The 17,807-nt window shown below is 34.8% G+C and overlaps 1 protein-coding gene across 1 annotated transcript in view; it reads right to left on the reverse strand.

Moving 5' to 3' along the window:
- Positions 1–187: 187 nt before the first annotated feature.
- LOC106458209 (thyroid peroxidase-like) overlaps positions 188–17,807 on the reverse strand; it is a 105,833-nt gene continuing 88,213 nt past the window's right edge. The window contains exons 18-23 of the mRNA XM_022384345.1: positions 16,347–16,523; positions 15,923–16,132; positions 6,889–7,020; positions 6,476–6,772; positions 2,150–2,432; positions 188–256 (exon numbers count right to left, since the gene is read on the reverse strand). Coding sequence (XP_022240053.1) covers positions 223–256; positions 2,150–2,432; positions 6,476–6,772; positions 6,889–7,020; positions 15,923–16,132; positions 16,347–16,523 — 1,133 coding nt within the window. The 3' untranslated portion in view covers positions 188–222. The remainder of the gene's footprint in view (positions 257–2,149; positions 2,433–6,475; positions 6,773–6,888; positions 7,021–15,922; positions 16,133–16,346; positions 16,524–17,807) is intronic.

The following is a 17,807-nucleotide window of genomic DNA, read 5'->3' on the forward strand; positions in this document are numbered from 1 at the left end:
AAGAATACATCTAACAAATGTACATTTTGTTTGTATGTGTATGGACATAAGCAAAATCACAAAATATAGTAAAAACTAATTCATATGATGTACTACTAATGAATCTGATTTAATTTATCACCAAAAGTAAGAAATACACCATGGAAATTTACAAATTATGTGCTATATATAAAAGCATACATCTTACTTTATGTGATATCCAAGTATATGTTGGGAGATACTTCAATCTACCTCTTTATTCTTGATATCCAGGAAACTAAAAATAAATGCAAGAAACTATTATTCTGTGTAAGGAGCAGGTAGAACTAATACATATAAACAGTTTATACATAAATATGTAAATACTTCTGACATTACATTACTGAAAGGTATCCCTCCATATATGATGGTGATATATGTGTGTATAAACTAAAATAAAATAAAGTGAAACTAATTTCAATAAAGTTATCTTGTTTAATTATTCATCCTTAGCAACATAACATCTTTGAATATGTATAACTATTATGTATAAATAAATAAAGCCCATCTTACCTTAGATGAAATTTGAAGTGCTCCAATTTCACGATTTTAGCGAAGACTCACGATTTGCGGTGTGTATGTAGGTTCTCTTGGTAAATGAAGTTTTTATTCTTGTACGATTATTTTATAAATGTGTTAAAACTTAGTGTACAAGTGACAACAATAAAGCCCATATATTGGTTGTGAAACAGACTACACACATTCGTTTCAATAATACAAGGAAAGCTATGACATTCTCACAGTTGGGGTGAAATACATTGACGGGCTTAAGTTTCAAATTCCAACATAAATCTTGCCTATAATGAGAGGAATGTGACCAGACTAATATTTTAAGTGCTGTAAAGTAATTTTCTTTATAATTTATGGTGTCTGTATTGTTTGGTAATCTCTTCTAACAGGATGTATCAAGGAACAAGGATTAAGCGATGTTATTGAAACTACCTGTACTGTAAGCTACTACCACTCACTAGTAGTGGCAATTAGGTTTCTCTGTATAGTGAAACAACATACAAGGACATATGTTGAAATAAACTTGTTTGAAAGTTCAAATAAATGATATTCAAGTACCAAAAAGCTTTCTTATTATCATATCTACAGTAACGTTCAAATGCGCACGTGCTTGGCTGAATGAAAGTGACCCCCAACAGGGGTGAGATAGTTACGGACAACATACAAAGTTCACACTGCTGACCCCATGGTTTATTCAGCACAATAAAAAAAAGTATGGCTGCAATGAAACATAAACATTTATGTTGCAAGTTTAGAGCTGCTAAATCCATTCCTGAGAATGGAGTGAGACTATCTTCAAATAAATGATTGGTCACTTCCTGCGTGATGGTATTGTCCAAAGTTTCCATACTTGTAGCTACCAGACCTCGCATTAAAAATAAAAATACTCATCTATTGTTTAGGTTTATTTACAAATATTATTTTTGGGTCTTATATATTACTTGAAACCATAAGGATGGTGATGTGATTATTAAAAAATTATAAATAGATAAAATTTGCAATTTATGGTCTATACAAATTTTTTGGGATTGCAAAATAATTTACTAAAACATAAAAAGTGATCACTTCAAATCTGGAAGAAACATAAATATCATAATTATTTCTTATAAATACCATTTCCTAATGTAATTTTCCAAGATATTAAAGATCATAATGCAAAAAAACTAAATTTATCAAAAGTAACAGGCTTTATGTTTCTTAAACTACATGCATTTATGAAAGTTCTTATGAAGTTTCAAACAGTTTCACCCACTAGTTTTATTGTTGGAATGAAATATAGCAAGACTTGCACTGGCTACTAAGAAAGTTAGTAGCTGGTAGTCATCAGGTTAATGGGAATAAAATATGATATATTTTCAGAGGTGAAAGAAACCCTTAATATTTTAATATTATTCATAAGAACAATTCACAAGACAAAGAATAATTGAAATTTACTTTATATATAAAAAACCAAAATATTTGTTATAAAATAATGTTCAAATCATGCCCAGTATTTATTCAAATAAAGCACCTGATGATCCATTGTGTGATCTGAAATGCCAACAATTGGACATTAACCCTATGTATTTATTAAAAGTTAAAATTAATTAGAAATACAAAATGAGTGATAACAGATACTCACTCATACACCTGCCGAAGATTCTCAATAATATTTCCAGGCATTTCATTGGCTAAGTCTTCAAACTGGCGTGCTTTAGTGAGGTTACAGATTTCACGGTAGCTGTTATATGGTTGTAGTCCATGGTCCCGCCCTCGTTGCAAGTTTAGAGCTGCTAAATCCATTCCTGAGAATGGAGTGAGACTATCTTCAAATAAATGATTGGTCACTTCCTGCGTGATGGTATTGTCCAAAGTTTCCATACTTGTAGCTACCAGACCTCGCATCATCTGGTCTAGAAAATTTCCTGAGGTCAGGCAAGAAATTCAGAAATTAGATTAATGGTTCAAAGCAATTGAAATAAATAATTTCTTATTTTAAACAATAAATGTGTTCAGAACAAATAGGTGAAGATTTTGTAGAGAAAATGTATACATTTAAAATACTTACTCAGAGACAACCTATACATGGTGTTTAACATGGTATGGCTGCATTGTAGCATGCAAATGATCATGTAACAACCATCCATCAACAGGAGTGCAACACACTTTCCTGTTACAGCTAGTTCCCTCTATAATGTTGAACCAAATCTTCACTTTGAGATTACATAGAAAAGAACCACTAAAAGTGGGGACTTACGGTGAAAGAAGCTATCAGAAATATATTTTCAGTGTAGGAAAAAGTTAACTTCTAATATGATACCTTACCTCCATTTCCATAATAGCCATAATTCGACACTGACATGGTGGAGGGGCCAATTCAAAATTTACCTACATGAGTACCCTTCAGAAAGCATCCAAAGAGAAATATACCTGTGGGAGACTGCATCACATCTGAACCAGGTATTGTCTTTGCTTGGAGAAGGGTTCACACCATCTATATCGACAGAACACCACTGACCTTTACTCTCAACTGAATGGGATTGAGCACACTCAGGAGGATGTTCCCATGGTCCAGCAGCTAGGAGTTTGTAAGTGGTAAGGGCTCCTGTACTCCACTTCAAGAGGGGGAGATAATGAGGTAAGGAGCCTGAAGGAACACAACACTGGAAAAAGTGCAATGGGGAAAATGAAACCCACTTTTTAAAAGCACACCAGTACCAAATTATTCAACTAGGATTGAAGGGATGGACATCTATCCCGACACTGCTTTACTCATGATAGTCCATGTAATGGTACACTCTGTGATGGATGTGCATATATAATGCAGTATTCCTCAAGGATGAACTTACAAGCAGTCCTGTGGAATGCCCATCACAACAGTGGGCATTATACACCTGAAAGGCCATAGATTGTGGATTTATGGATTATTATACCTGGACAGGTACCACTTGCTACAGAGCAGGATTCAACAGGTAAAATTGGTCCACTGTAAGGAAATAAACATATATAAAAATATTTACTCATTCATAAATGAACCTATTTGTGGAGGATGGAAATGGGCAGTATTCGGTATCCTGATGAGGAGAAAAAGGCCACATGAAGAAGTAATGAGGAATGAAGGTGTGTGCCATGGTACACATGCCAGCCTGGATGACCTTCCCCAGTAGGCAATCAAAGAGAGGATGACGAGCTGGATCTGATGCAAGGATACCTACCAGAAAAAGACATTGGGAGACAGGAGAGAAAGAAAAATAAATCAACCCTATAAACTGACGAATCCAATCTATAAGGGTGATAGGAGAAATATCTTGGGTAGAGGAAGGGTTCTATTGGATAAACAGGTGAGAATGGGAATCACAGAAGGAAGCGGTGCAGACAATATAGCACCGGAGAGCATGAATAAGACAGAGAAGATGATGCAGTTCAGAGTGGGAAATAGTTGTGAATGTGAAGTCACATTCCAGAGTCACGATTGTTGCAGTAAAAAACTGTGATTTAGATACAGGAGAAACATGGTGTGGTGGTAAAAGATATGTGAAACGTTGAGGACCAAAAACATCTGACCTATGACAAACCACAGGCAAAAAAAGAAGAAAAAATAGGATATCCAGGACAAGTGGTATGCTAAACAGGTATACAAGGGCTCAAAAGTAAGTTTGTTAAGGGCCTCAACAACTATTTGAAAGTTCCAAACTGGAAGAGTGTAGGATGAGATCGATGAAGAAGGTTAAAGGAGCAAAACAAGAGAGAGAAGACAGAAGAGGAAAGGTAAAAATGGAATATATTGGATAAAGCAGCCAGATAACCAGCAATAATAGCTACAGAAGAACCACTGTGAAACAGCCAGGTAAAGTTGTAAAAAAACATGTATAGCACACTAGGATGGGAAGGGAGGTAACCATGGCATAGAGACTAACAATGAAGCACATGCCAATTAATCTCATACACTGGTAAGGAGAAAGAACAGACTGAATGGGAAAGAAAGGATGCTATGCATATGGAGAGTCCAGACTGTCTCACAAGAGTCCAGACAAATGCATATATCCCCAAAAGAGAAAGAACTTCATGTGTAGTAAAAGAGGGAGAGAATAAAAATGGAGCCATAAAAAGAACCTAGAAATAAGACATGGGTAGGTGCATATTAGCTAAAAGTGCATTCCAAACCAGGATGTCCCAAAGACAAAGGAGTCAAGGATGTAGGGAGGGGCCACGAAAAATAAGCATGCCAATATGGAATACATGAGAAGGAAAATATTATTCAACAATCGCTAATTAGGGGAGTGGTGGATAACCATGAATATGAGATGGATTGAGGAGAGGTAATGCAGGAGGTTGGTTAGGATCAATTGGAGATGGGAAATTTAAACCTGGGAAATATTTCACAGTGGTATCAAGGACAGATCCCCATACCAAAATAAAAACCTGCAAGGTCTGAGAGTCCATAAACAGAAAATCAGAATGATGGTACACTAATTCGTAAGCATCCATGAGATGAGGGGTACGAGGCACGCAGATACCAGAACATAATAGTGAAATAAACAAGTCTGCATGTACCTGACCTCTGGAGAAGGAATAATACTAGCTAATCTGAGGAAGGAGTGGAATTCAGGAGGAAAGGAGAGGAATCATTAGACATAGGGGATGTAGAGAAGAGGTAACATACCTGTGACACCATATCTAGGAAGACAGACTGGAAGCTTCCACAGTAGGAATTTGGGATTGCATAGCAAAGGAAGGAGGAGAAAACAGGCTATTCAAATTGGCATTGTCCTGTAAAGGTTCCCCAGAAAAAGGAAAATCTGGTATGTGATCAGAAGACACAGCACTCTGCACAATGAACTCCAACTCATGATGTTCGAAAAACTGATACCTCCGCAGCAGAAAGCATGAAGCCTAAGAAATTGCAGGTTGAAGTACAATGGCAGTATGATCAACAGTAGTAGTTGTTGTAAATTGAAATTGGGAAATCGAAATTCAATTAAGAGTGAATAATAAAATATCAACATACAGTATAGAGCTTAACTGTGGAAACAAATAAAAATTGCTGAGAAAAACTAGAAACTAAGAAAGTTGTTTAACTAATTAAACTATTAACACAAAATATTAAGCAAATACAAATGAAATTGTGAAACATTTGCATTCTACTGCACCAAATCAAGAAGCGAGGATTCGTTTCTACAGTATAGAGGGGGCCAGCTGCAACAGGAGAGTTGTCACATGATATTTGCATGCTACAACACAGCTGTACCATGTTAAAAAAGTGAGGTAGGTGGGAGTATCAAGGCTAATGGTAAGAAAAAGATTTGTGCATAAACAAGGCAGCACTGAACGGGAAATGCTATTATACAAGTGGAAGTAAAGTATTGGGTCAGAATGCCTATTTAGGACAAACAGTATACTTAAAGAAATTAGACTTTTGGAGATAATTTAAAAATTATGCTTACGATTTATTTTCTTGGCAATTTTTCAAGCAAATGCTCTTTTTCAAGCCAGAAACAAGAAAATAAATTAGAAACATAGTTTTTTAAAGTGATTTATCTCCAAAAATCTAATTTTTTATTTTATCACCATTTAATTTTTCTATTTATTAATCTGTATACCTAAACTGCTTATTGAGGAATTATATGCACATTCTATTTCATTATCTAAGAACAATCTGAATATGCAAAGTTTTTACTGAGGGACAATCTATGCAATTAAAATAATTATTTAGGGACAATATACATATTTAAACTACTAATAAGAACATTAAGCATTCCAACACTATTTATGCAAATAAAATTCACTAACAGTGTGACAAATAACTTTCTTAACTGGATATCGATATGGCATATCAGGCAACTTGCCTGCAACTTCAATGGGTGTATTTGATCAGTTCCATCTCACAATATCCCTATGTCACTACAGGTTTTCATAAACTACTGCCAGATAAGTTAATATATGTAAAAATGTGTGCTTTTATACATACGCTGAAACAACACATCTGAATTGAAGAACCCATTCCTCAGCTGGAAAGGAGTTTTTAATGTCTGATATTTTCTTTCCATACGCTGAAATACTGGCTTGATGAGACTGTGACCAAAACGGAAGGCAGCAGTAGAGAACTCATTATATATTCCAGGTTTACAGGAAGGGTTGTAGCTCTTGTAATATCCTTCAGATTTTAGCTTCAACTTGAACTTTGTGACCATCTCCCAACCCAAGATGCGAGGTAAAAACTCACTGTAGATCACATGTTGCATGACTGCCGAAAGAATCCGACGTCCTGTAAGAAATGATAAGATAATACAACTGAAAATGTAAGTAGGTTGAATGCATGATTTAAGATGATAGAAAAATAGTTCTCTCACATATCATCAGAATATATTATAAGCTACTCACCATTATTGTAAAGATCTTCATCACTCCAATGTTGATTAATCCTCTGAAGATTTCCTACAATCCTGTTGTGTTCTCGTAAGAAGACTGTGTGCAGTACTGTTAAGCCTGGCTGTTCACTGGCACGAGTGTCACCTAGATAAAAAAAAGAAGACTGAAAGGTAGAAATGTCATATATCAATTTTGCCCAAATGTTTTTTTTTTCAAAACTTACATCAGTAATGTGTGTAAAATTGACATCAGGTGGTTTTCCTCAGTAAGATCAATGTGGTACAATAACAAAACTATTTTAACTCCATGGGCTCAGTCAAATCAGCTGAGTTTATGACCACAAATCGACCTTTTATAGTTTCCATACTAAACTTTTAATGTTTTGTGTATCTTCATAAAAGTTTGCAAGCTTTCAGTAATCATCACGAGTCATTTGTAGACTTAATATCAGAATTTTTAAGGAAGTATTTTCACTAAAAATATCTCCATTAACATATGCAGTGGTGTGGGAACAGCATACCCTTACTTTTTTTTTGCCTGGAACGACGTTCCCTCACTATTTCGATTGAATCCAACCTTACAAATCTCTAACTTCATGAAGTTTTGCCTACCCATAGAAGAAAGAATCATTAACCCTTTCATCCAGGTTGTAGGCAAATAATAAAAGAAAATATCACAAAATGAAAAATAACATATGTAGTTCTGTTAGTACTTATGGTAAGAGTTTATACTTCTCACCTTTTCACACATATTTTCTGTAGTTATTATATCATTAGCAGCTGACTTAGAAACTTGAAGAAACAAAATGAATAGTATGGTTGGGACTTTTCAGTATGGACCAGGAAATTCCAAAATAAACCTCCTAAGAATTTCTATTTCTAATCTTTTCACAGCTACTTCCTATATTGATGTTACTATTAGCGGCTGAAGTAGAAACCTTTCAAAACTAAAGCAGTGAATCGCCACTTTTGCATTAGACTGTTTACATGACACTGTTGATAGCAAATAAGCTCAAGTGGCACAATTTCCAGAATTTTCCCAGCTTCAAAAAACATGGTGGAATAGGGTTTATCAGATTGTTTGTAGTACAGTAATTGAAATGAGCATTGTCTAAAGTACTATCTAAACGTGAGAGAAAATATTAGGATATGGCTCTGTACAAAGTCTGATCTGATCCAATAAATTTGTTAGGATTTAGCAGTGTATGTGTAAAAGTGTGTAAGAGCTTATGAACATCATATTTCCTATTTTACTGTACACAGTAACCAATAAATGCTTAGTTTCCAGTAATATAAATATAATCCATTTTGATTTCCTAGTATTTCTAATTTAGCCTTCTTGCTAATCACCTTAGAAGCATATTATTCATCAGAGAACTAAGTTCAACCAGTATTTATGAAGTGTTATCTGCAAGTAAGTAATCATTATTTATAATGTATATAGAATCTATAATTAATAGCTTTAACACATGGTACATTGGAACATTTTTCCCACTGCACAATGCCTTGACAAAACAACAGATTATGTATAAATCAAGTTCATTTTTATTTTAATTCTTAACAGAGGCTCAATTTGGGTATTGTAGGCTATGGTTGCCTAGGAATCTGTTCATTTAATTAATCTTTCTTTTATCTAAAAGAAAGAAGAACTATATTGTGGCCTTAAAAAATGAGTGAAAACATAAACATCCCTGCAATCATTTTTCAGAAGAAAAAACAAAACTGGAAACCAGATGACTATGTATACAAATAGCTTAGGTGTCATCATTCAACAACTAATACATAAACATGAGTAGTCAAGTCCAAGGAACTCACTATGGACCAAGTTTGTAAGTTCTGTTAATAACTTCTACAGGAATTCAAAAGTTTAAGGTGAGAGAAAATTAATTTTTCTATTATAACATTTTCAAATGTAGATTTCAATTACAATTTACAGCTACTATTTCTGAAATATATGTTTTTATATATATAGGTGATATAATAAATACTAATAATAGTAACAATTTCAAAATGCGTTCCCTCACTTCTTTATTTAGCATTATATCACTGAAAATATGGAGTCAAAGTGTTGACTGCTCAGAGTGCAAGGGGATTTTCATGTTGAGTTTAAAAATACTTTTATTCATCTGAAAAATCTCAAATGTAATTTGTGTAATATCTAAAACCTCCTAAATAAATATTAAACATTTTTTCCCAGCAAAACTTTAAATTTTATCCATTATTTTCTCTATCCTTACTCTATATGAAATTGGTCAATTTGATTGACCTAGTAACCACCAAAAAAAAAAAATCAAAATAAATCTGACTCTGTAACCAAATAAGATTGAAGGCTATAAAAATTGTTTTGTCTGAGCAATGACATTATAATGAGAAAATTTACATTAAATTTTGTACTTCTCTGAGGGGTGGTAAATAAATTATAGAAGAGGGGATTCCTAGAAACAAAATGTCACAATTCTCCTACTAGAGAAATTTAGGTTTTTTTATTAATATCAACTTATTAATCTATTAATTATGAACTTAAAACTTATAAATTATTAAAATTAGAATTATTAGCTTTCTTTTATGCCAAGTTTATTTGTATACCATGACAAGAAAGTAGTTTAATTAAATTTTGAATGTAACTTCCTAAAACCTCATATATGCACAAAAATAGATGGCTGTAGCTATAGTGCCAAATTAAAATCATTAAACAGATTTGTGAGAAACAAAAGACCTGAAATTCTATTTTAACATGCTTCTCATTTGGAACTGACAAATTAAGAGGAATGTGGAAAAAAATTTCAAGGTAACATGATTATTAGTTCCTGATGCTTTACCAGTTTTTGGCATTGATACCGTAACTTTTAAAGTATTATACTGCATAAATAATGCTTCAGAGTTAAAATTTTCTTAAATTGAAAATGTATTTTCAATAATACTTATCTTCTCTCACACTATAGCTATTACTTGACTGCCAGGGTTTCTTCCTTTGCCCATCTAATCATTGGTTTGATTTTCTCTCACTTGCTCCAGTCTTTTATACCACACTTAACTCTCTCAATACAGGCTTGGTCAATTTGACCAACCATGTGACCTCTTTGTACTCATTTATAGTCTTTATAGATTTAATACTTATAGCTTTCAATACAGTGTGTGTATATCTTCACAAAATTTGGCAGTCTTTCAGTTAAATTTATGTCTTTCAAATTAAAAAATTATATATATTTTTAGTGAAGCATTTTTAATAAAATAAAATAAAGCCTTGTCCATGAACATATTGAGTATTTGTTTTGAATAGTCCATGTGCAAAGTAATTTTCATGTTAAAATTTAAAATACTTTTTCTCATCTCAAAAATCTCAAATTTCCTTTGTGTAATCCCTAAAACCTCCTAAATGCATTTCAAATGTTATGTTTTCACTAAAACTTTATATTTTACCTGTTATTTTCTCTACCCTATCTCAAAACGGAATTGGTCAATTAAACCAACCTCGTAACCACCAGAAACAGAAAATCAAAATAAATCGAAATTACCTTTTTTCTTTCTAGAATGATTTCAAATTGTAGCATGAAACTACATTTTTAAGTAGCTCTAAGTTCGTAACAGTATAGATCTATTTAAAATTAAATGTTATTGTTTTATCGCCCTTTGAACTGTGTCTAACTACTATCTGCACCATTATAAGTTGTAAATTACTCGGGAAACATGAAGCTCATGTTACGCTAACAAATTACATTACCCACAAGCTGCTCACGTGTGTGCCTCGTGAAACATTTTTATTATAAACTCATCAGCTTTAGAATGATGCACACTCATCCTCACTCCCCAACTAAGTGGACAAGGTAAATTCTACTTGTCCCTGGAATTATGTGGAGGACGTGGGACAAACTGTGCTCAACAAATGACCCAGGATTGGACCACTATGCTTTCAGAATTAAGAGAAGACAATGAACCCTACTCCACAAACAATGTACTGAACCAGTATTGATCAAAAAGAAGGTCCACACTCAACCCAACTGGATAGCCAACAGTTAAATCTGAACCAGTATTACAAGTAGGCTCTCACCAACATACCGACCTGCACAATGTACCAGTGATAAACCCTGGACAACTAAATGATCCCAGTGAATGAATAGTCATTGTCTAGCATCTCTAAAGGCATTAATGTGGGCAACAAAACCTTCAAGACTCTCACTGGACATAACAAACGATTGAAATCTGATCAGTCATAAAAGTGAGAAATTGTGATCAGATGAATTGGTGAAAAGGATATATTCTCTTCCCTGTCTGATAGTGTCTTAGGAATAAAGAACTGGTAAAGGATATAGGTAGAATGATAAAACATACTTTGCCCAGTCAGCACAAACCACTCTGACCAGTGATGTCTGTAGGTCAGCAGCAATGAAAGATAAACCTTCAAGGAAAGGCGATATATAGCACATGAGGCTAATGGTCACAACAGGTGTTGAGAAATGGCATGTAATGTAACCTCAATATACCAGTTAGGTAACTTGAATGGTCATTTGGGGAAGCCAGAGTACTGGGAACTCAAAGAATTTTTGTGTCAAGTGTCAAATGGTAGTTGATAAGGCCACCTTATATGGGCAATTGCGGAAGGTGCAAAAACCCTTGCCAAAGAGCCCAGTCAATTAAGGAGTTATGATTGGCATTTCTTATCAAAGTGAGTTCAGTCTCCTCTAAATACACCATTTCAAATGTGTGTGCTATTTTAGTTGATAACTGTCTATTGTGAGACTATGTAAAGACTTAAACAGATACATGGCAACCTTAGAATTTAAAATTTGGTGCCATGTGAAGGACTGCATAACCTCCATCCCAGAAGCTTGAGCTTCTTGATAGCCGGGTGTACAATTTCTGATCATGGCTGCTTCCACAGAGATGGCCAAGTAGAAAGTAGAAGAGGTGGGCACTCCTGAAAGTACCACAGAAGCAGAAACCAGGGTGTAGTACCAATCTGATGCTATCAATAGGACCCGACAATGGGTACGAACAAATCATATAATGTACCTTGGGTAACATACGAATTGGAAGGAAGGCCTAGAGTTGTAATTCTGTCCAAAGCCTGAGGGTGTGGTACTGGAGACCAAAGTGCCAGTAGTGGGGTGTTCCAAAGAGTGGCCAAACCACCAATCATCAGTATTGCAAAATGAGAGCCAACCAACAGAAAACCTTGTGATGCAGCATCTATTCTGTTGGGAGAATCTGTTTGGGTGGAGATAATTGATCTGCTACTGCATTCATTACCTGTGTAATATGGCAAGCTAGTAGGATGATATGATAGGAGTAGTCCCGAGAAAGGAGATCCAAGATGAGAAAACAAGGAGCACTGGATCAAGTGCCACCTTAACAGGAAATGCAAGACACTATCATGGAACTGTTGGAGTGAGGCCTAAAGATTTTCCTTCCCCTTAATAAGCCCAGACCATGAGGCATCGTCTTTTGAAGTGCAAGAAGGTCTGAAACAGTGTGAAGGGAAGCCTCATCATCCATACATAGACCCTGGAATTCCTGACTGTTTAGATAAGCACCCCATCCCTGAAGTGAAGCATTCGTGAAGAGATGCTAATCTGGATGAGGTGCAGTATAGGAACCCATATAGAGGCATTCTGACTTAACAGTCCCTCAAGTTCAAAGAAAGATTCTGACAGAGGAAACCATAGAATCCACTGAATCGATGTTTATGATCCCTTGGTTGCATAAAGACCAATGAAAGGATCTCTTGTACACTCATCCCAAAGGCTGGAGGGATTTGAGTGATCCCCCCATTACCAAAAGAGAAAGAAACATCCATGCAGTGGAGAAGGAGAGGTGAGTAAAAGTCGGGCTTCCTGTTTCCTAGTGTGGAGCTGGGTAGGAGTCAGCTGAGCCCGACTGAGATATACAATGAAAAACAAATACTCAGACTGATGACATATTGAATTTAAGCAAGAATAGATGTCTCAGGTTTAACAATAAAGCCTGCTTTGGTGGTTTCTGAAAGCAGAATCCGGGTGTGACATTCTGACAATTGATGAGATGGTGCCAACAGTAACCAGTGGTTCATGAAATGGTGTGTGCACAGGGCTAGGGAATAGAGGTGACAAGAAAACGCTTGTACGATTTGGCAGAACCCATATGGTGTTGATGCTAGTCCTAATGTAAAAACCCCAAACTGCAGTACTTGACCCTTGTGCACAAAAACTCGATAGTGGTGGGATGCCATCACTACGGAAATGTGCAAGTAGGATCTGACTAAATCAAACTTGGCCATCCACAATCCTAGTAAAAAATGCCAACTTAGAGTGAGGAATGAGTACCTTATGAACCTTGGACAATCTAGGAACTGATATACACGAAAAAAATCGATAAATGGACACCAAACTCCTGTTTTCTTGGGCCCAACAAACCAACAGGAATAAAACCCCGGAAGAATTGGCATGACTCTATCTATCCCCAGACCAACCAAACACTGATAGCCCTAGAACTAAGTTCCAAAAATCTGAGGATATGCAACAGATGGAAGCCATACATATTGAGTGTATAATGGTGGTGAAGATGTGAACTGAATGACTAAACCTAACTCAAGGACCTGTAATGCCCATTGATTCATGGTTAAAGTTTACCACTCATTTGAAAATTCTTGGAACTGAGCCTCCCACAGACCCTGAAGGTATACAAAAATCACTGAAGCTGCTGGCTGTGTTTCTTGGATATGGACAGAATCTACTCTGGGTAACAATGGACCAAGTCTGATGTTGCGGATTGGGACCCTCGAATAGGGGTGGAACTATGACCCCTGTTGAAGCCAATGAAAGTCGAGATGCCAATGACAAAAGGGGTGAATGTAGAAGCCAACAAACAAACCAATGTGCATGCTAACAATGGGTCCAGCTCATCATAAATGGTCTTGTTGGTCCTGAGTATCTTCAAACAAAGTTTAGTTTTAGGAAAACAATGTGTTGGCTTTTAGAGTTGTAAATCTGCAGAGTTACAGCTGTATAACCCGGGAGCATTGATCTATTCATTTAAACCTTCATGTATGTTGTTTGACTTTGAATGTGCTTTTATGTCTTTCTCCTCCTTGAACAAGCAATTGTTTTTATTGAGGTAATTCATTCTTGTTCCTTTTTCTTTGGGTGCATGAGTTCCACAGGGTTAGGTTCTGTTTCTCTGCTTTGCATATTATATGTTGCTGATATGCCTATCCATAAATCTCTGGCCCATCTCTTTCAACATACTAATGACATAGCTCTCATTGCCACTCTCACCAGTCTTACAGGCTGCATTCAACACGTTCTTTGTTTGGAATTGCTGTTGTCATCTTATCATTGGCAAAACCAAAGCCATTCTCTTTGACTCAACCTACCATATGTTTCAATCATGTCAAAGCCCGTTAATGCTTGATATCCAAATCGAGTATATTTCCATATGGCTCTCCAATACAGCCAAATATCCTTGAGTCATATTTGACATACATCTATCTGGAAGGCTCATCTAGCGGCTGCTGAACAAAAGGTCTCCTCCCAACTCCACCTGCTTTGACAATTGACAGGAACTTCCTGGGGCTTAAATACACCCCTCCTATTATATTCGCATAAAGCCAATATTCAACCGTATCTGACTTATAGCCACACTGCATGGATCTCTGCATCTTCAGCCTCTTACCACAAACAGCATATTCTGGAGCATCATGCCCTCCAGACAACTTTCAACATACAACTACCTAATCCAACTAAGGAACTTTATGACTATCAACCTTTTCCATAGATTTTGGTACATCTTGAAAATCTTCAACTTTAGTTTATTAACCCACTGTTTCCAGACCCATAATGTCATATTTGGAGACCTTCTCTCTCTTCCTGATTGCCATCCAAGGCTTGAAACTCTTACTGCCTGAAAACCATTGGTTAAACATTTATGTCTTGACCTAGTTGCTAGATGATCTTGCTCATGAGATACTCCAATGCAAAAGCTACCAGATTATATCAATCTTGAGAATTAATTGCTCTTTCTATACTAATACTGTTGATTCAATATCCCTCCTTATACTCTGATAAAAATAAACCCTAAATCTACATTGTCCAATGTCATATGAAGCTTTATCAGCCTTCATATTCATTATGATCATTCATCACTTCTATCTTCTCACATTGCCTGGCTGGAATGAAATCACATATTACTTACTAACAAATCTGTTTTCTCTCATCATCTAGCTCAAGTGACAAGTTCTGTTATTGAATGAAAGCTTCTTGAGCAGTGATTTGTGGAGGACAAAATAAATGTGAAATGCTATTTTTACATGCCTCAGATTTTGAATCCACAATAGACAAATTAAAATGATTGTGGAAAACAAAACATTTGCAGTAAACATGATTTTTATCACAAATTTTAGGCCCATTGAGTTCTGATGCTTTTGGAATTTAAATGGTAACTAGAATTGCATCCAATAGTTTGTTCAGGTGCAATATTAAGTATACATGGTTAAGAAAGTCTCACTGATAGAAAACTTTATATATTCATCTTCAGTGAGCTACTGTTTATGACTAAACCTTTATATTTATTTTCTAGAAAAAAAGTCTATGTAGTAGCACCACACAGTTTCTGTGACAATTAAAATTGCCAATTACCAATTGCAAGTTACCAATTAAACAGCACAATGTTTTCATAACTCGTGGTATTTAACTAATGATAACTATGTTTATGTGAAAAAACCTATTTTAATTCTATCAGTTAACCAAAGTTTGCTTTGTAAAATAAATGTAATATTATTCCTGTAAACATGCAACTCCCATTTCATTAAGAGTAGTATCTTTTAGAATTCACTTACTGACTTGGATGAAATTGCTGCAGATTTCAATTTACTATAATTTAAACACTAATTTCAATAACAAAAATGTTATATAACATAAAAAGCAGTCTTAGAATATCTTGATATCACTGATAATTTATATATCTTTATAATATAAAAAATTATGTTGTTAAAAAGATTCAATATTTTCAGATTGTATTATTAATTAATGATAAATAAGACTTGTTTTGTTTAAATTTAACTTCTAAAAATTTACCAGCTTTGAAGCAGATACCAGAGGATGCTCTACTACATTCACTACGAGCAGAAGTTTGTGGTAATAATTCTTTTCCACCCACAGGATGATGAGTTGATTTCAACCTTCCACCATTAAAAGCCCTCAGCTTCTGAGCATCACACTTGTCAGATCCATACACTTGGGATAAGTCAACATATGCTGTCACTTGATTCATTTGTTCCCGTCGTCCTGAAGCATAGTTAAAGTATTAGTTACTAGTCAGAACAGCACATACATCTACATGTTTAATTAACCAATAACAATAAAGTTTTTTTTAAAGTAGTTTTATTTCTGTTAATTTCTATTTAACTACATCTACAATATTATCAAAACATCTTTACAAGGAAAGACCAACAACACATAAGAGAGTGCTCAGTTAATTAACAAGTTTCAACTGACTTACCTAATTTAAGCTGTCCAGGCAATGAACGTACAAATGAGATGCAGTTAGCCTGTCCTGTGTTCAGGTCCACCACTGGGTAAAATGGGTCATTCTTGGGTATACGAATAGGAAAACATTCTGGATGTACAACAAGTCCAGATTCACAGTTTTTACAGTTCAAAGCTGATCCCAAGGGGCCTGGGTTGAACATCACAATACTGTTTATATAGAACCCATAAAACTTATGATGATCATAAAATTGTTAAAACAAACCTCAGAAGATTTATTATAAGCAGCAACACATTTGTTAGAAGATATTCTAGGGGTCTGAAATAATCATCTCAACATCGATAACAGAGATATAAAGAGATGCTGATAGCAGATAACATGCAAGCTGTGATGAACACAATTTTTTTAAAGATGTTACAGGGCTTTTGTGATAAATACTGCCATATTGTTAATTTAAAGCTCTTATACATACAAAAATATTAACATACTCCCAATGGAACTGTAATAAACACCACAGCATCATTAATAGAAATTCCATAGGTGGCACAGCTGCACAGTTATGTAAACATTGTTGCATCCATAAAGGCAAGAAACCATGTCAAAATGTAAGAAATCTACAGAAATTTTACATATTATGGATTTTTTGATGATAAAAGCAGAAGTATGTATCACAGATACTGTGTTGTAACTAGAGCTCAATAGATATGTGTACAAATGAATATCATTCACCCTTAATACAACAGCCTGTCAGTGAAAATCAAAACACTGCTACATACAAAATATACAATACGCTTGAATGAAAATTAAAACTACTATATATACAACATATAACCTGGCAGTGAAACTTAATGTGCTGCTATATATATATATATATAGAACATAAATAACTGGTTGTGAAAATTTAAACTATTACATACAGAACATACACTAATCACTATTGAAAATTAAAACAACAATCTTCCATTGGAAATTAAAACTGCTATATATATAATACATGCAATAACCACCAGTAAAAAATACAAATACAAAATAACTGACAGTGAAAATTAAAACTGCTACTAAGAACATATTATAACAGCCAGTTAAAATTTAAGTGCTGCATAGAAAAAATACAATAACTGGCAGTGAAAATTAAAACTGTTACAAACAGTATATACAATAATTGGCAATGAAAAACTGCTACACATAGAACATACAATAACTGTTATACACAGTTTGAAACTTATCATTTTCTTAAATTGAAAATGTATTTCCAATAATACTTACCTCTTTCACACTTATAGCTATTACTTGACTGCCAGGGTTTCTTCCTTTGCCCAGCTAAGTATTGGTCTGATTTTTTCTCACTTGCTCCAGTCTTTTATACCACATTTAATTGCCCTTGGCAATATGTTTCTCCTACATCAGTGCACCCTCTACCCTGGTAGTATATATAAGCACCTCATTCAAATAATGTTATCCCTTTTTTCGATA

Source organism: Limulus polyphemus, unplaced genomic scaffold (assembly GCF_000517525.1).
Source record: "Limulus polyphemus unplaced genomic scaffold, Limulus_polyphemus-2.1.2 Scaffold429, whole genome shotgun sequence".
In the NCBI taxonomy this organism is placed as follows: Eukaryota; Metazoa; Arthropoda; class Merostomata; order Xiphosura; family Limulidae; genus Limulus; species Limulus polyphemus.